Below are 21217 nucleotides of genomic sequence, written 5' to 3' on the forward strand. Positions count from 1 at the left end.
AATTGTATTTGTGTTGTCCTTTTTTAAATTAATGCTTTCATTTTTTTTTAAATTAATTAACAAAATTTGAATGCGGTCATTATAATTGAGTCAATGAATATTTTTAAAAAAATGAGGGGTACTGTCAGAATGACCTCAAGCAAAAAAAATGATTAAAGTAAGAGGCACAATTATTGACACAATTTAATTTTATTATTTAAAAAAATTCAATTTTAATTATTTTTTTTTTTGAATTATACTTTTTAATCAGGAATACAAAAAATGACGTAATTTATTTTGAAAATCTCCCTGTTCTTCAGTCTCATAATCAGGCAAGAATTCGATGACCTGAGGCTTGAATTGAATGAAAGTTTACGTAAAAATTTAAGAAAAAAATTACTAATAATAATTACTTAAAAAAATATTATCAAAACTTTTGTAACTTAATTATTATTCATTATATTAATATAATTTATTTACAAAATCCAATATACATTGGTAAATATATCGTATTGTAACAATCTTACTTAAATAATCATTTATTACCGCGTGATTGACCCAGGACAATTGAATTATCGCCTAAAATGTATAATCATGCACAAAATACTCGATTTAGATAATAAAAATATGAAATATCGAAGGTGTTTGATGGATATAACCGTTTTGTACAAAATCGATTGATTTATCGGGAAGAATTTAATGTCCTGTTGATTTTATTTATTTAACGTGGCTAATTGAAAGCATATTAAATATATTAGATGGCAGTCTGTTTATTTATTTGTTGGAATGATTATTCAAGGTCTGCCCCCAAGTCCGCCCATGAGGTTGCCTAGGCCTCCGGCTGCACCTTGTTGAAGTTGTTTCATCATATTTTGAAGACCAGACATTCCACCTAAAAAATAATTAATTATTCATTCAATTTTATTCCAACAAAATAATGGAGCCAGTATTTGAGTACTGGGTCTCTCATCTCATCGATAGTTTTAATTAATAATCTAACAAAAGAAAAGTCATCCGGCCTTACTAAGAATGGAAAGATAGATTTCTTATTTAAATACAATTCAGAAATTGTTAGAGGACTAAGCTGCAAAAATGAACCCATTCAATTTTTTGTGAAATTTTCGAGATCATCAAAGTGTTAGAAAAGATCTTTGAAAAAACAAGAAAACAGTGAAAATTAAAGTTAATCGTACGAACTTTAAGATACATTTTACAGGATTAAGTTATCACTTTCGGTTCGAATGTTATCTAAAGATAAAGCCAGAAAATTCATTTGTATGAAAATAAAAAAAAATCTCAAACACCCACAATTCCCAAACTAATCGACCGATTGGGCTCATCTTCGAACTTGATCAAAGTAATTGTCTAATAAATAAGTGTATAAAATTTCATGAAGATGCGTTAAGAATTGCGGTTGCTATCTTGATTACAAGGCGCGTTACATCGCATATATACATACATACATGCATAAACTTGTGAGTGGATGGTATTTTTTGACTCTACTTAGTAAAATAAAACATATGGTGACTAAATTCTTTGATAATTCCATCATGAGACCCATTGCAATAGTCCGATTTCTAAAGAAATCTGCCTATAAATTTATTTTAAGCTTACCCATTTGGTGAAGAACACGTGGATCCATCATTTTAGCCATTTGCTGATTCAATTTAGCCATTTGAGTTTGATTGACATTCTTTGACATATCTCCACCCTTGAATAAACCTTTGATACCACCCATTCTCTTTACCACAGCTGCAAACTTCGTGTACTGAGTGATCAAATCTTTAACTTCCTTTTCAGTGACTCCAGAACCATGAGCTAGCCTCGTTATTCTACCCGGTTGTTTACTAAATAATTTAGCCCCGTCTCTGTTATCCAACTCAGCATCATTCATACTGTCCATTATTGTCATAAGCCGTTTTAATCTCGCCATTGAATCTTGCTCCGTTCCTTTGGACATGAAATCTTGACTGAAGCCCGGAATCATACCCTAAAAAAAATAATGAAATACTTTATCCACCGTAAATTATTATAACATCCAATATCAATCAATTAATTTTATAATCTACCAGAATTTGTGAGAAAGGCCCCATCTTCATAATATTTTGGAATTGTTCATACATATCACGTAGAGTAAACTGCCCATGTTTTATTTTTTCTAACAGTTCTTCATTATCATCAAGATTCAGTTCATTAACTTTATCAATAAGTCCTTCAATATCACCCATTCCCAATAATTTACTGATAAAAGGCTTTGTTTTGAACGGCTCTAAATCATCAATGTGTTCTCCAGTACCAATAAAAATACATGGACTCTGAGTTGCTGCAACACTATAATTTTATTTTCATTAATAAACATTAAACTAATTATTTAAAGTCAACATACTTTAAATTATTAATAAATATTAGTAAACTTACGCAGACAAAGCTCCACCACCCTTGGCATGACCATCTAACTTAGTAATAATAATTGACCCAACATTGACACGATCTTTGAAAGCTTTAGCTTGTGATTCACAAGCTTGACCTATCGTTGCATCCATCACGAATATTATATTATCAGGTTGCTGTAAAATTAAATTTACATTTTTACAAAGAGAACAAGAAATAGTTTTCATGATACCAGCATCGAAACTTGAAGTTTCAGTGTCTCTACAGCCAGTCGAAACAAGATAATTTCAGTCCAATGCCGTGAATTAATATTAGCGAATGCGTGAATTGTAAATGCCTTCAGTCACTGGGCAGAAACAAACTTATTTTGTCTCTTGGGAACAAACAAATAAAGTTTCTGCCCACTGACTAAAGGCTTTTACAATTTAATCACTGATACTTGTCATTTGTTCAATAATAAATTCAGACCATTAATTTTATTTACGTAAATGACAGTTCTGATTTGTAATCAAGTTTTATAAAAATGAGTATGAATAATAAATAGTATTTATAGTTTCTGCTTAATTATAAATCGCAAATGACAATTTACTTGTACGCCAATAGTTGATGACACTATTGGTCTTAAATTAACTTGTTTCTGACTGGCTGCTGACACTGAAACTTTAAGTTCCAATGCAGGTAATCATAAAAAATATTGTATTTAACTCAGGATGCAACACAATTCCAGACTTCGGGTGATGTCAGCCAACTTCACTCTCGTCTGAAATGGTTTTGTTTCATACCTTGTCACACAATATACTATTATTAAGGTAAGAGACCCAGTACCCGACCTGGGAACTACTACCCGATTAGTCATATATTTGTATATCTAAATTTACTAAATTTTACTAGATATAGATATACAAATATATGGAGTGATCAGGTATTTGTTTCCTGATCAGTTACTAGGTCTTTTACCTGACTAATAAAATATATAAACTGAATTTTGAATACTTACCACGGCATTTGACACTTGCAACATTTCTTCAAACAATGACTCTTCTTGTTTATGTCTACCACTGGTATCGACAATTATTATTTCATAGCCTTCTTTTTTAAACATCTCAACACCATCTTGAGCTATTACTACTGGATCAACTTCCGTGTAACTAAAAATATAAATTCATTTTAATTTATCAATTAATTAACTGAAAAATAAAATAAAACTTGGAACCAATAGTAGGGCGAATGCTTCAACCGATCATTTAAGTTATTGTATGAAGAAACTTTGAGAAGGTGTATAAGTATCAATAAAAAAATTTTTAAACGTTTTTGTGTCATGAATTTATAAACAAATTAAATTTTAGAGAGCAAGTGGTTGAATTACTGATTTTTGGTAAAAAGTTTAAAAGCATCCGCTCTAATAAAATATTGTCTTTTACAAAATCTAAATAAAATAATAAATAATAATCCAATACCTTCCATAAAATGGTATTCTAGCTTTCGTAGCATTTTGTTTTATCTGATCGTAAGCACCAGCACGAAATGTATCAGCACAAACCAAACAAGCCTTCCAATTTTTTTTTAAATAATGGTAAGCTAACTTGGTACATGTTGTTGTTTTACCAGAACCTTGCAAACCAACGAACATTATTACATTTGGACGACCTTTTACTGGCTGGTATGCTTTCACACCAGGATCAATCAACTACAAAACATAAATTTATTTAAATAAATGACATTACCATCAGCAATCTATTCTGCCGTGCTCAGGAAAAGTGCAGTAATTTCATTTACTGCTTTTCTATTTAACTAATAAAATTAACACATGACTTTGAATTTAGCAGACAATTAGCAGTTTTTTAAGTTTTTGAATAAATAAATAGAATGTTAGTAGAATTAAAGTTTAAAAAGTACGATACTGAATTAGCCGCAGAGTTACAAACGACAAATTATAAAAAAAATAATTTCAAAAATTCCACCTATAGCTTTTTCAATTTTCTACATGTGTATATTTTTAGTTAAGTTTTCTTTTTTATTAATGTTGAAAATATGAAGCTGGTGGAAATGATTTTAAGTCAGCGGACCGCAATTTTTTGATTTCGTGGCAATACAGCTTTGCGTTCGATGCGCAAAAAAATAAAAAAATTGTTAATTGTTTACTAACTTCCGGATCATTAAAAATGCGTTTTTAGACAATTGAAAAATCTGTACTCGCATTTTTTTAATTAATTAATTTATGTATTTAAAATTTATAAATTGTCTCATCTGCCTCATTTGATCATAATTAACGTTTGTAAAATAGAAAGGCAGTAAGTGAACTTACCATGAGTTTGAATGTAGCAGACATCAGACAAATTTGAAATTATTAATAGAGTAAATAATTAATAAAATTAAATTTAAATAAATGCGCATTTAAAAAATTTTGAAATTAATAAGTGCATTTTTTAAATTATTTACTCTATTTATTTATAAGTTTAAATTTGTCTGATGTCTGCTACATTCACATTCATAACTTCCTGCCCTTTTTCTAAGCATGGCAGTATTACATTAAATAAAATATAGTATGTACTTTAACAAGTTCTTTAAATACTGCACTCTGGATCATCCTCCGTTTATTAAGTCCTCCTGCCATATCATCAAAATCAATGACTGATCGTACATTTTCTCGTAATTTTTTAACTAAACGAATGTTTACATCAGCTTCTAATAATGCTGCACATATTTCTTTCAGCATAGAATTCAAAACCTGTAATTAAATATTTTCATAAATTATTTTTCATCATAAAAAATCTGATGTCATTTGCAAACTCATGCGTTTGATATCATTAATTTTTTTTTCCTGTAGTGATAAATAAAAATATTGAAGGTTAAGTATCAAAGTTTCATTTCAAAATTAAATTAATTTGTAGTATCAATTGATTAAATAAATCAATGAAAAAATATGATGATTTTGAATGAGTTTAATATGTCAATTGTAAGTAAATAAAATATGAATTAAATGATAGTTCCATCTGTTTACAATAATGTCATAAGCATTACCTCCTCATTGATGACAGTTGCATTGCTGAGCGACCGTAATGCGGACGTAATTTTACGTCCTAGGTCGGCTAACACCATTTTTTACACTTATTTATTAAAAATTTTTAAATTATTAAATATTATAAAAAGCCTCTAACAAATCTAACCAATAATTTTATGACGTTGAACAACTATGATTAAATATGAAATATATGAAAGTGTATACTCAAAAAAGTGATCACTTGTAGTTTCTCGTGAGCCAACTCGACATGACGATACTTCCGGTATTGCTTGGTATCAATGAATTTTACTTTACCAACATTAATTCGAATATTTTTAATTTCCCGCTAAGAAAATAGAAAATTTTCAAAAAAATAGAAGTTATGGGTTTCGGTCCGATTTTCAAAAATCGAATTTCTAAGAAGTCTTGACGTTTTGAGGTTCTACGAAACTTTTGACTAATTTCAAAAGGATGTCCGAATGAATGTATGTGTGGATGTCCGTACGTATGTATGTAAATATTCTGTAACTTTTGAACGAATGAACTGATTCGGCTTTTTGAGGTCGCGTTTGAAGCGAATCATTAATTCCGACAACTTTTGAAAAATTGAGCATGATCGGTACGGTACGTTTGGAGATATTTCAAAAATAAAATTTTTTCAAAGCTGTTTTTTTTTTTTATAATTTACAATGTTCTCGATGGATTAATTCAAAACCTAATCAGCTTTAAAACTTTATAAGCCGCATCGAATGCCACCTCAACCATCAAAATCGCTTCTTTTGTTCAAGCGAAACCGTTGTCGGAAAGAATTGCAAAAAAGTAATTTTTTCTGAAAAAATTAAATTTTCGAACTAATTGAGGACGGGTTTTTTAACGTTAATGATTAAAAAACTGCGTCGATTGTCACCTTGAACATCAAAATCGATTCATTACTTTAAAAGATATTGGTGATATAAATTTAAGAAAACAACGATTTACTTCATTGTTTTTTTTGTTATTGTTTATTACTTAAATTTTCGCAATGGAATGTGCGACACTACTATTGTTGAGCTTGAAGAGCTCAAAAGTGTATTGACAATCATGTTTTTGAGCTCCTCGAGCCAAAAACAAAATAAATACGAAAAGAATAAAAACAGATTCTTTTTGTTTTATTTTTTACTCTTTTTTATTTAAAAATTACTCGAAATTTGGTGTTTTTACCCCATAATTAAACATTATCTAGAAACGGATTGTTCATCCAGCCCCAGTTTTACTCACAATTTACGAATAAAATTTATTAGATAATTTTTCCCGTGTACTTTGAGCTTTATTTTACAATTAAATTCTAGTAAAATCTTCATGTCAAAATTATCATTAGTAATTTAAAATTATTTAGACTAAAATTCATTTAAAAAATTTGGTTAAACAACAAAGTTAAAGTAATTACAAGAATTTTTTTTGAATCTATATCCTAGCGAAATTTTAACTACAGTAGCCTTTTTTTAATGAGTGCTTTAATTTTTTTGATTAATTAATTACTAAAATTTTAATAGTTTTATAACTGTTGATGAAAGTCATTGCATTGAAAATATTTCAAAACTGGGGCAGGGGGAGAGACATTGCTTGGGTATGCCCTTAAACCCTTACATGTTACCAGGTGTCATTTTGTCCTCAGACCTTCAATCAATTTTTTTGAAATTTTCCTTAGGAAATAAGACTAATTACGCTTATTAGTAATTAAGACCAACTTATTTGCTCAAAAAATTCGCTGCTAGCGATTTTTTTCTTTAGCAGCTAGCGATTTTTAATCGTTAGCTGCAAGCATTTATTTCGCTAGCGGCTAGCGATTTTTTCTTTAGCAGCTAGCGATTTTTAATCGTTAGCTGCAAGCGATTATTTCGCTAGCTGCTAGCGATTTTTTCTTTAGCAGCTAGCGATTAAAAATCGCTTGCTGGAAGCGATTTTTTCTTTAGCAGCTAGCGATTAAAAATCGCTTGCTAGAAGCGATTTTTTCGCTAGCCGGAAGCGATTTTTTCGTTAGCAGGTAGCGATTAAAAATCGCTAGCCGGAAGCGATTTTTTCTTTGGCAGGGAGCGATTAAAAATACTGTTTTTGTCATTGAAATAAATATATGAATATATATATTCATACATATATATAAATATATATTTATATATATATATATATATATATATATATATATATATATATATATATATTTATATGTATATATATTTATATATATTTATTTATATATATTTATATGTATATATATATATATATATATAAATATATAAATCTATATATATATATATATATATAAAAATATATAAATCTATATATATATATTTATATATATGTATAAATATATATGAATATGTATATTTATAAATTTATTTCAATGATAAAAACAGTATTTTTAATCGCTCCCTGCCAAAGAAAAAATCGCTTCCGGCTAGCGAAAAAACCGCTTCCAGCAAGCGATTATTAATCGCTACCTGCTAAAGAAAAAATCGCTACCTGCTAGCGAATAAATCGCTTCCAGCAAGCGATTTTTAATCGCTAGCTGCTAAAGAAAAAATCGCTTCCAGCTAACGATTAAAAATCGCTAGCTGCTAAAGACAAAATCGCTAGCCGCTAGCGAAATAATCGCTTGCAGCTAACGATTGAAAATCGCTAGCTGCTAAAGAAAAAAATCGCTAGCAGCTAGCGATTATTTTTTTCAGTGCAGAACCAAAATATATCAAAGTAGTCAATCTTTGGTGTAAAATCCTGATCTTTTAAATATTGAAAATTTAAAAAATGCCGCGTATTTGAGTAGAAAAAAATGTCTTTTTGTATTTCTTTTTTTTAATGAAAATCAAAAAAATTCCATAAGATCAAATTTGAGGTTTCTTTGCAAAGGTAAGAAATATGTTCTAGAATTTATTCAAAGAAAATTTTTGAAAACTTTCCAAGTATTGGGCATTTTTCCACGCTGAGGTCAAAATGTCACCGTATGACAGATACGTAATTTTACAGGCGTCTTATGTCACAGGTTAAATAAAAAAATAAATAAAACATATATTGCATATAAATTCGTTTATTGTGGTAATGATTATTTGTATAATATATTTGAAACAATATTTACTCTACAACATTGCATAAAAATATACAAAGACATGAAAAAATGTCCCGACTCTCATCATACAATAAAACACATTCGTGTAATAATTTATACTATTGATAAATTGTTGTCAAATATCGTAACTGAATAGTTACTCTCATTAGTTGCTCAGTTTATTATTTTTATTAATAATTAATTTTAATTAATACTCTTAAAATTTATTTATTATAATTATTTACTTTTTCAATTATCAATCAATTAATATTATTATTATTAACTTATTGATATAATTACTACTGCTACGCAGCATTCGTGTCATGTAACGATGCAAATCGTGTATTAATCATCTACTTAGATTAATCCGATATCAACTTAATTAATCATTCAATCAATCAATTATTAATTCATTAATTACACAACTTAATTATTTTGTCTTTGTAAGTAAAACTCAAAATATATTTTTTTAAAAATGATATATAATTTATAAGCCTTAAACTTAAACTAAAAATCCTGAATTTAAAAATAATAATAATTAAAAATAAAAAAAATGATTTTTTGGAATGCGCTGTACTTGAATTATCAATTATCTATTTAATTAATTTAATTAGAAATGTTATTGAGAAAAAAAACAGTAAAATATTATAGGCACGTCTGAAATATCGTGATTAATTTATCTAGACTATCTAGATATTTTAAATAATTATTTATCAAAGAATTATATAAATTACTATTGAAAAAAAAAAAAAAGTTTCGCATATGATCTTGACATTAGCGCGTATTTTTTATTTATATAAATTCAGTGTCAAATATAGTTTTTTATAAATGAGATCAGCCAAATGACAATTAATACAATTTTAAAAATAGTTATTATAATTAATAATGATAATAATAATATTAAAAATAATTATATAAAGTTAACGACAAAAAAAACAGTAATTGTTTACGGAATATAGCCGCACAATTTTTTTTTCTTTTTTAATTTTAGTTATATACACTTATGGTATATTTTTATTTTTAAATCCCATAGTTTCTGTGTAAAAAAAAAAAAGTTGTTGAAAAATGTGACTATTGTTAATTTCAAAACGTGATACAGTAATGAATTTTTTTAAAACGATTTTGAAACTTGAAAATAAAAAAAAGCAATTGACTTAATTTTATGAATAAGCACAGAAAAAAATAATTTCTTGGAGTAAGAAATATTTCTCATTATGAAATGAAAACAAAATTTTTTTTAGGATTAGATGCAAGGAATTTATTCTCGTCCCAAAAAAATTTTAGGTTTCAATTCATAATGCAACAAATTTATAGAAGGAAGTAAAAATTTTCTTAGGGCGAGTAAAAACTTTTTGCTTTGAAATATTTTTTTCTGTGAACGTTTATAGATTCTCTAGTAAACTTTTTTTGACTCTTCATTAAAAGTTATAAAATTTTATCATTTTTTTTCAGTGAAAATTACGATCAGAAAGAAGATACTGAAGTTAGCTGACGTCTTATAATTGTTGGATTTTTTCAAAAACGATAAAATATATCAAACAAATTTTAAAAAAATTTCATCTGTAGTTTTTTCAATTTTCTACATGTGTATATTTTTTTTTTAATTGATTGATTAAAAAAAAATGGAAAACGTTTAATCGTCTACTAACTTCAGGATCATCAGAAAAAGCTCTTGGATTTGTTTTTCTTTTAATTGTACTGACAATAATTAATTTTTTCTTGAATTTTAAAGTTTTAAAAACGTTCAAAAAAATTCGTCGTTGTGTCACATGTTAGAATTTAGAATAGTCATATTTATAAACTATTCTTCAACAATTTTTTTCTTCACAGGTTCAATAACATAAATATTTACAGACAATTATTATTTTTAAAACTTATTAAATATTTTTTTTATTTTCATTTATTTTATCAGAGCAATACTAATTCATGCAACAATAATTTTAAAACCATGATACGTTGGATTTGTGTTGATTTTAATAATCGATTGTTGATAATTTTTTAAAAAATGCTAATTACATACAAGTATAGAAATTCACAAATAAAAATTATTAAGTATTACATGAGGTGGAAAAAAAAAAACAAATTAATCTACCTTTAAATCTATATCACAATGAATAAAAATAATAATTAATTAATTAATTTTCCATTGTTAAAATAGAAAATAAAAGTAGCTGTTTTTTTTTTTTTATCAATGGCATGTACTGATATTTACAAAATAAATGGCATAGCAAATTGTTAAAAAATTATTCACTCAAATACTGATAAACAATCTAAAGTTTTCATCTATTTCATAAAATTGTTACAACTATAATTAACTTTTTTAATTAAAAAATATTAAAAATTTCGAGTGACCGCTTCAGAAAATTCATAATATTTACATCAACTTTTTTTTACTTATTTGATGGAAGATTTTCAAAAATGAACAGTAAGAAATAAAATTTAATTAGATTTTTAATTAATATTTTATTCTCTTATATTTTTCTTTCGAGTAAAAAATTCATTGGTATTTTTTTTTTATTTTTATGTAAAACTTGTGCCTGACCATGATATTGATCCTATTCCCTTTCCCTAGTCTACGTAACAGACTGCTTGTATAATACGAGTTTGCGTCAAAGCTTTGCTGCATTTTCAGAATTTTTTTTTTCTAAGTCTCATCTAAAACTATTCAAATAAAAATTATAAATTTTTTTAAATTTTCCAATAAATCCTTGGCAACTAACGATTATAATTTAAATAAACTTTTATTTTTATTATCAAATCCTTTATTGATAAAAATAATTAACATTTAAAAAAAAATGATGATTTAAATTCAAATTCAAATATTTTTTTTATAATTTCATCTCACTCATTAGATATGTATTTATAAAGGATACACAATAAATATAATTATAAGCATTAAATAAATCATAAATAAACTCCTGACAATGCAGTAAAACTTTAATCTCTTAATGTGCGAAATAACTTTCATTTATTATTTGAGTTGTTGATTATTGGAAATTTATTATTAAATAATTATCGATTGTTCTTTTAACACTGTGGTATATGTGATAATTATTGAAACACTTTTTTTTTATTTGTAATATAATTCAAACTAAAACTTAATAAATTATTTTTTGTATATTTGATTTAGTGTTCGTTAAAATTGGTCCCTATATCTAAGATATTTCTGGTTTATTTTTTTTAGAAAATTTTTATCTTAAATTTAATGAGGAAAAAAATTTTTAATTCTATATGATAAATAAAATGTATGACTTTTGATTTGATTTTTTTTTTTCATGTCTCAATAATTATCTTTGTTTTTACTCCGAAAAAGTGGTCCCGATTGTTATAAATATTTTGATAAAATTAATCGAGTCGTTATTCGTGATTAAAAATAATCAACTGCTTTGATTTTACTTTAATTACTTTAAATAAATAAATTAATAATTATTATTTCTGTTAATTATTTTAACGGCCTCGTTTAATTTTATTCGGATTAGATACTTGAGTAAAGTGCCTCGATTTAGATAATTGACGTGAAACAATTAAATTTATATATATATACATATGTTTGAATGTATATATAAACAATTATAGATAACAATTAATTATTAAATCGAATTATGCGGTCTATTAAATTTAATTTTTAAATTAAACAAAAACCTATTGGAGTTTTTGTCATAATTTAAAATATATATGGAATGTATTTTTTATAAGGAAGTTATATAATTGGAGAGATATTTAACTTTTCAATATATTAAAGCTGAATAAAAATAACCAACCTATGTAAAAAAAAAAATCATTTTAAAAAGATTTCAAAAAAGTCCGACTTGTAGAACTTTTAAACTTGGAACAGATTAGAACTTTTCGAGTGGAAATTTTTCGGAGCTTTTGTAATTTTGACAGAAAAAAAAAAAAACGTTATTAAAGAAATTTTTCAAAACGTGTCTTTATGACCGTGAAGTTAGAAGACAATTAAAAATTTTCGGATTTTTTTCAATACATCAATTACAAAAAAAAAATACAACTAAAAATCTGCACATGTAGAAAATTAAAAAAACTATTAGTGCAATTTTTCAAAATATTTTTTTTAATAATTTACGATTTTGAAAAAATATTCAAAAATCTTTAGGTGTCGGCTAACCAGTCTCATGTATTTTTACTACATTTTACCCCCATTTCAAAAAAAGTTTTCTATCAGAAACCAATGGCCTCATAAGAATAAAAAAATTCCAAATTTGAATTTTTTAAACTTTTTCATAACCAGGGTAAAAAGTAGTAAAGATATATTTCCAAAAAAAATATTTCAAAAACGTTTTTTTGTTTACTTCATTCAAAAAAAGTTTTGTCTTAAGTTCAAAAGTTCGAGGTGTCGAACTTTTTTGGAATCTTTTTGCAATTAATTTTTTTTTACGCGGGAACGAAAATATTTAAAAGTAACCATTTAAAGAAATAATAAACCAACGTACCATGGAATATATGAGTAATGATAATTTAAATGAATTTAACAATAACCCACTGTCTATTTTGAAGGCAACTTATTTACTTAACAGAGACTATGTATCGTACACTAATTATGTATTTATATTTATATTTATTACTTAATTATTTATTTTATTCGTTTAGATTTTATTTATTTTTTTTTTGGAGCTGCATAAAGGAAGAATACAGTTTAGTTGGTTATGCCGAGAGCGGAAGCTGCCCGTACGTCAATATAGTTATTCTGCGTATTGTATTTTATTATACAACGCGATATCGCAATGAGAGCATCAATAAATATGCCTGGAATTGCTAAATGGGCTTTATCACCGTGACATATATGTATTTATATATCTATATGTATATATATATATATATATTTATATTCAACTCTTTGCAAACCTTTCACATAGACTATGTATAAATGTACATAGAGGAGAGTAACGAAAAATGGGCTTTCTAAAAAGAAACAAAAAAAAAATCGTTATTTAAATAAAAAGTTCGGCGATTTATAAATTGTTATTCTTTAATATTACATTGAAAATTTTTTTTTATACATAATACAAAAAGATATTTAAATACTACAATAATATAATACTTTATTTCTTATTTTAATTAAACTCGTGATTTAAAATTTTAAATGTCAAAATAATAATTATTCATTTTATCAAAGTAATAAATATTTTACTTATTTTAATTATTTCAGTAAATGATATTATTATAATTATAAATAATTCAATTACTTTATTTATATAAAATTTTTATTTATTTAATAATATATATAATATCTATTACTTATTCACAAGTTCAATGAATTTATTTAAATTTAACTGTTAAAAAAATAATTTTAAAAAAAAAGTTATCATTTTTTTTTACAGTTTACTTGAGTTATTAAATTTATAAATACTTAAAATTATTTTATTCATTTATTAAAAATTTTTAGAAAGCCCATTTTACACAACCGTCCGCTAAATACACTAACATCTTAAAAACATCATTACTATGTACATGAAAACTTTATTTAAACGGTACACCGAGCCATCACACGATTACATACTGAAGATTTGCGTAATAAAAAGCTCAGCTATCTGAAATATATATATTTATATGTAATAATAATTAATAATAATAATAATATCTATATAAATGTCACAGAAGGATATTGATTTGTCTATTGATTTTATTATCTATTTGGAATTAAATGATAGATCCTTCAATTAATGACAATAACTAATAATTAAAATTTATTTATTTGAAAATTTTCTATCCAGTTTATTTAATTGACATAATTTAAATTTAAAATAAACGTTTTTAAATTTCAGTTGATTTGTAATCATTACTTTAGCATTTGACAGTTCATTATTAAATACTCAAGATTTTTTTATTGTGTATTGGTCTACTTTTAGACAGAAATTTTATCTATTGATAATATTAATTCAACCTTGTCATACATATATAATATGTTTGTAATTGTAATGATTACAATTATTATTTCCGTACAATCCTATTCCGGAGTTAACACACGATAAAGTGCAATGATACTGAAGTCAGCCGACGTCTAATAATTTTTGAATTTTTTTAAAAACGATAAATTATAAAAAAAAAATATTTGAAAAAATTGCACCTGTAGTTTATTAAATTTTCTACATGTGTATATTTTTTTTTTTTTTTTTTTTTGTAATTGATTTATTGAAAAAAAAATAAAATTCAAAAATTGTTAATTGTCTGCAGACTTCAGGACCATAACCGAAGTAAGAAAATGTATCGAAAAATTTTAAATTAAAAAAAAAAATAATAATTGCATTGACAGAGTGCTCGTCGAAGGTACACTTGGGTCGTCGACAAGAGCACTCAGATGCCAGATAGAGAGTGAGAGATTGAGAGTAAGTTAATTCAGAGAGAGAAAGCAGTCAACAAATAATGATCAAACGTTGATCGGATTGCTTTTACTCTCTTCTTAGCTCTCTTCATATGTTAATTGCTATAAAATAATAACTGTTTTTATAGCAATAATAATAATAATTAAATTGACTAAAACGTGATTGCCTATTTGTCTTCTATGTACATCAACAGCTGATTGTTAACAACAAATAAATTAAATTAAATCGAGATTAAAGTTCCCCGATGAGTCCAACGAATTAAGTAGTTCTTGAGGGTTAAAAGTCGACGCATCACTAGCAGGAAGAGTTTCAAAAAATTCAAGACTAAAATCAGCGGCTGTCGCAACTGACGAATCGTTTGTCGTTGAAGCTTGCTGTTGGTTGAGCTGCTGCTGCTGCTGTTGTGGTGGTGGCAATGATCTGACTCCCGGACTACCAGACCCGTACTGCTGATGAGGATGCAGCGGAGATCCTGATTTTAAAATTAAAAAAAAAAAAAAAAACATTTATTACTTAAATAACTGAATAATCAACAGTTAAAATTTGATAGATCGGTAATTAGATAGATTCTCACCAGTTCCAGTGTTTGAAACAGAATTAACGGATGCTGATTGTGACATTTGCATCTGCATTGACATTTGACTATTTCCCTGTTGCATTGCCAGTGTCTGCTGCTGATGCTGTTGAGACAATAACTGTTGCATCTGTGAATTATTGTTCATCGCACCACCACTCATTCCACTACTTTGTGACCGTATCAGCTGCTGATGTTGCATTTGAGTGGCATTCATTTGCATACCACCACCAGTACCAGCACCCATACCAAACCCACCTTTAATCAAATTTATATTTTATAATTCCTATCGATTATACCAATACCGTATCTGTATATAGCATATACTTTTACAGACACAGAACAGATATATATCATAAAATATTATAATATACTATATATTAATGCTTAATTATACTTCGCGCAGATATATAATAATGTATTAAATTAAATTAAATGACTTGACAATGATAACTATCATAATTACCTTGATGGGGTTGTTGACTAAATTGCGGACGCATCTGCGCTTGAAAGCCCTGTTGTTGGTGCATGAGAAGATGTCGCCATTCTTGTTGTGTGCCACGGCCACCGATATTATTACCTAGACCTTCTGGTGGACCGACGCTAACATTTGGCGGTCGCTGATTATTCGTCCTTGGATATCCTAATCTCTGGTGCATCTGATGCATATTATTAATGGGCATACCCCCGCCTACATTACTCATATACATGTTGCCGCCTGCATGTAACGCTTGCTGCTGCTGTTGCTGCTGCTGTTGTTGCTGCTGTTGTTGGGCTAATGGTGGCCTCATCATTGGTCCTATCGATCAATTATTTAATAATTAATAATTTCATTTTTTCTTAGGTGGATTTTTATAAAATCTAACTATTGTGTTTGTTCTTATGGTAGATTTTTCAAGGAATTTCGCCATAACCTGCCATAATTGGTCAAGTAGGTTCCGAACAAAAACCAAATCGTTAAAAAATTTACATATGTGTGTATTAGGGAGGTAACTAATTTTGTTTCTTTAGTTCCCGTGAAAATATCGTTCAAGATGATGAAAAAAATTCTCGTAGAGTTTGAGCTCTTAATATTAATAATAAGAGTCACCTCTTCGTGATTTTTGATTTCCCATTTGAATAAAATGGGAAAAAAAATTATCAAGTTTGGAATTTTAAACCTCGGCAATGGCTCATTGTATAAATAAGTTCAGGATCTAATTTCGTAGAAAATTAAACGCTCTACAAAAAAAGTCTCTTATTATTGTTTGATAAATCCATCTATTGAAAAGTTATTAGAGCTTGAAATCAAATTTATAGTAAATTTCGAGATCTTTGTACTTTTCCAGCGAAATTATCAGAGTTATCAGAAAATGTCATAGGACCTTTTTGGTAGACAATTTCATTTCCTACAAAGTATCTCTGATAAAGTTTTTCAAAATTCCGCATTGTTTGCTAGTTATTTCCATTTTAATGTCAAGCTCTAAAAAAAAAAATAGTGTTCTGATCGATTTCAAGGGCTTGACATTAAAATGGAAATAACAAGAAAACAATGCGGAGTTTTAAAAAACTTTATCAAAGATAATTTGTAAGGAATAACATTAGCTACAAAAAAGATCCTATGATATTTTATAAGTCTGATAGCTTCGCTGGAAAAGTAAAAAGATCTCGAAATTTACTATAAATTTGACTTCAAACGCCAATAACTTTTGAACAGATGAATTTATCAAAAAATAAGAGACTTTTTTTGTAGAGCGTTTAATTTTCTACAAAATTACATCCTGAACTTATCTGTACAATGAGCCATTGTCGAGGTGTAAAATTCCAAACTTAAAATTTTTTTTCCTTTGTTATTGAATGGGAAATAGAAAATCGCGATGAGCGACCTCTATATATTAATATTAAGAGCTCATCTTAATAGGCATCTTATTTCAATTCCCTGCAACTATTTAATAGAGGGTTTTTGAAAAAAAAGTCGATTTTTTTGAATCGCTTTAGTATATATGCAATAGAACCAGTCTTGTCATCACGGTACTGCCTACAATTCTTATCGGATCTTAATCAAATTTTCTACACTCAGTCTACAGTCAATAATCTTGATCAAGTTCAAAGATGGGCTAAATCGATTGATTACTTTAGAAGTTATCGTTGTTTCAAATTTTACCGATTTTTCAAAAAAATCATTTTTTCAATATTAAAGTTCATACAACTAAAGTTTAAAGGCAATTTCTCAAAAAAGTTTCTTTAACAAGCTCTAATTTTTGTTTTTAAACCAGAAGTTTTATTATTTTTTCCAATAATTTGATAGCTTTGAAAATTTGAACAAAATCAATAAATTTACTAAGTATGGTTTTAATGACAGACATTTTACTGCTTTTATGAGAACTCAAAATTTTTAGAACTTTAGAAAAATCTACCCTCCATTCTGGCTGCCAATGTCATTTTTTTTTGGCTTACAGTAAAATATAATTATCGATTAAATAAATAGTATAATTACCCGAAGGTGGCATAGGTTGCTGTGCAACTCTTCTTATTGACCCTTGATTAGGAAACCTCGCTTGTTGACCCATACCAATACCAGCATGCATCATTTGCGCTTGTGCTGTTTTATACTCAGGTGGTGGTGGTCGTACGCCACCCATTCCACCTGCCAAATGCTGCTGATGTTGCATTACCTATTAACACAAAACGATAAATAATCCTCAATATTTATTATTAATGTCATATCCTACGATAATTTGACGATAGTGTCGTATTTTAAATGAAATATTTATAATTTTAAAAAAGTGTTACACTGATATCAGGGTATCGTTAACTGCCGGATGCTTACGCGCCTCAATTTAAACGTTAACGTGTAATAATAAAATAACAAAATAAATAAATAAGAATAGAAATATAAATAAAAAAAAAAGTTTCCATTCATTGTCCCGCAACCACTTGCCTCTTCGTGCATGAATCCGTGCTCTTTCTCAAGTTGGTCTGTATACATGTGTCTCTTTTTAGTAACTTGAATTGAACAAAAGTTGCCAAGACCGAACAACACAGAAGAAGAAAGAGAATGAGACTAAAAAAGTATATACCTGTTGCGCACACACTTTCCACTTTAATCTGTATATGTGTACACCAACTTTATTTATTTATTTATTATTGTTATTATTAATATTATTATTATAGATATAGATGTTTATATTTCAAGTATTACTTTACTATATAAATATTTACTAAATAAATAAAACAATATTAGGTAATAAATATTAACCTGTTGGGCGCGCAGCATCTGCTGTTGTTGCTGTTGCTGTTGCTGTTGTTGTTGAACAAGCTTGGCATGTTGATGTGGATCAACTTGGTTTGTCGGTACTTGTTGTGAATGATTTCTAGGCGGTGGTGCACCCGGTCCAGGTTGTCCCGGTACACCACCCGCCGCAGCAGCCGCGGCAGCGGCAGCAGCAGCTCGTTGCCTCAGGCTCTGCTGAGTAAAATTGATTGTCTGGGATTGCGATACCGAGCAGTATGTATCTTGTTGTCCTGATGATGTTTGATTTTGCGTTTGATTAAAGTACATGCCCTGTTGTGCTGCCACCGAGACACCGGGTTTCAAGTCACCGGATAATTGCATATGTTGGCCTGCTGACACCTAGAAATATTTTATAAAAATTTTAAAAATCATCCATTTAATTTAATAATCATATTGTTTTATAAAATTATTATTAGATTAGATTAAATAAATAATTATTAATCAGTAATTCACAGTATCTTAAAAACTATCGCAGTGAGTCACTCGACAGTTCAAGGCTTCGCCTAAAAATAACTCCGTTTTCTTGAGTCAATAAGTTAAATTAATTTTAGTTATTCAAGAACTCAAATTTTAAATAATTTAATTTTTTTTAAATCATTTAATTAAAGTTTTGTATTTATTTTATTGTAATCGTGATTATTAATACACTGAGAAAAAAAATAACTTTTGTAAAACCAATATTTTTTGAGTAATAAATTAATATAAAATATCTCATTATTAAATTCATATTTCGCGCGAAGAATCATTTTTTTCTGAAGAAAATCGAAATTTCCCGCGTAAAAAAAAAAAAATTTTTTTCACAATGAATTTGGATCTGAATTTCATGACAAAGCTCAGATCGTGACACAAAAATGACTTTCATCATAAATTTACTTCTTTTCAAACTTTTCGTCTGGTAAAATCCGTATCAATTTTAAAATTAATTTTTCATGATACCAGCATCGAAACTTAGCGTTTCAGTGTCTCTACAGCCAGTCGAAACAAGATAATTTCAAGCCGATGCTGCAAACAACTGCCCTGCGAATTCGTAATTCAAAAATACCTTCATACAGCGGGCAGAAACATGCGCGTTTCTTCCCTTGGGAAGAAACACAATTGTTTCTGCGCGGTGTTAGTGATATTTAATGTTCATTTGCAGCCTTATCATTCTCATTTGTTTGCTTGTCATTTCAGTTTACTCATTTCGTTTTTTAAGTGACAGTTTTATTAACCAAATAAAATTACTAAAAAATGAGTGAAAATAATATTTTTGTCTTATTTACTATTTAATAAGTGACTGTAAATCGCAGATTTTTCATTTTCTAACAGTTCTCCTTATTATCGGCTTAAAATTAACGTTCGTACTGGCTACTGACACTGACTCTTTAAGTTTCGATGCAGGAAATCATGAAAAATATGGTGTGTGACTCAGGATGAAACACAATTTCAGACTACGGGTGATGACAACCAACTTCACCCTAGTCTGAAATCGTCTTGTTTCATCCCTTGTCACACAATATACTATATTACGTCTTTGAATTGGACTTGGGATGACTTGGATAGAAACTTGACTGAATTAAACCTTTTGTAAAATTTATCGATTCAGAAATTACCAATAAATTTATACTATCCAGTACTTGATTTACGTAAATCAGTTTCGATTGGAAAATTAATTTAGTGAATGAACTTCTATTCGAATCGGACAAAAATTTGACAGTCATAATTTTGTCGTGATTAAAGTTATGGATACAAATTCATGATGAAACTCATATTTGTGTCACAATCTGAGTTTTGAGATGAAATTTAGATATAAATTAATTGTGAACAAAAATTTTTTTATCCGGGTTATTTACACTACTGCAAAAAAAATGAAAATATTTTGAAATAAACTTGTGTTTTTTTGATTAAAAAAATTATTTTAAAAATCTTCAAATTTTTAAGATAAGAAAGTAGCAGATATTAAAAAAATAAATTCATTTTGAAGAAAGAAATAAAATATTCATAGAAAAAATCTTAAAAAATCTTCATGTGAATATTCTAAAATTTTTTTTTTTTATTTACAAGTAAGTTCTTTATAAAAATAACAAACTTGTCTGATGCCAGCTACTGTCAGTATAATAAATTTTTGCACCAAAAATATATTAGATTTAAAATTTTGAATATGATAATTTCTTGTGGTAAAGAAATACAATAATTCGAAAAGTTTTTTTTCTCTCAGTGTATGATCAAGACGTAAAAAAATTTTAATAGTTTTTAAATAAATCTACATTACACACGAGGATCTACGGACGCTGACCTCAACATAAACCCTCTTACTGTACCTCAACTTAAACAGCTTGAGAGAGAGAACAAGTGTACAAAGATTTAGCTAAGATCAAAATCATGTACACACTTGTACGCTCTTGACAACTTATTAAAGAGGGGAATAAATTTAACAGCAAGAAAAACATATATTTTGTTTTTTTTATCAGTAGCTTATATACGCAGCGCGGTATGGACCGACTAGAGTAAAATAGATCTAGACATCGGGAAAATACTTAAGTAGGATGCTGTAATATCAGCATAAAACTAAATCGTTGGGAGAAAATATATGTAATGGGAG

The 21217-nt window shown here is 27.5% G+C and overlaps 2 protein-coding genes across 8 annotated transcripts in view; both read right to left on the reverse strand.

Annotated features, from left to right (window-relative positions):
• Positions 1 to 422: 422 nt before the first annotated feature.
• On the reverse strand, positions 423 to 5637 carry LOC130677155 (signal recognition particle subunit SRP54). The gene is made up of 8 exons (XM_057483795.1): positions 5392 to 5637; positions 4922 to 5098; positions 3828 to 4057; positions 3368 to 3518; positions 2398 to 2546; positions 2049 to 2310; positions 1594 to 1969; positions 423 to 871 (listed from the first exon to the last, which is right to left on the reverse strand). Exons 1-8 carry the CDS (start codon positions 5467 to 5469, stop codon positions 774 to 776), a joined length of 1521 nt encoding a protein of 506 aa, XP_057339778.1. The 5' UTR covers positions 5470 to 5637; the 3' UTR covers positions 423 to 773.
• Positions 5638 to 14216: 8579 nt separating this feature from the next.
• LOC130677562 (neurogenic protein mastermind-like) overlaps positions 14217 to 21217 on the reverse strand; it is a 42922-nt gene continuing 35921 nt past the window's right edge. For all 7 annotated transcript variants that reach the window (XM_057484362.1, XM_057484358.1, XM_057484360.1 and 4 more), the window contains 5 exons: positions 18601 to 18975; positions 17839 to 18016; positions 15829 to 16161; positions 15363 to 15620; positions 14217 to 15260 (listed from right to left, as the gene is read on the reverse strand). In XM_057484362.1, the coding sequence (XP_057340345.1) occupies positions 15004 to 15260; positions 15363 to 15620; positions 15829 to 16161; positions 17839 to 18016; positions 18601 to 18975 (1401 nt within the window). In that variant the 3' untranslated portion in view covers positions 14217 to 15003. The remainder of the gene's footprint in view (positions 15261 to 15362; positions 15621 to 15828; positions 16162 to 17838; positions 18017 to 18600; positions 18976 to 21217) is intronic.

Source organism: Microplitis mediator, chromosome 11 (genome assembly GCF_029852145.1).
Source record: "Microplitis mediator isolate UGA2020A chromosome 11, iyMicMedi2.1, whole genome shotgun sequence".
In the NCBI taxonomy this organism is placed as follows: domain Eukaryota; kingdom Metazoa; phylum Arthropoda; class Insecta; order Hymenoptera; family Braconidae; genus Microplitis; species Microplitis mediator.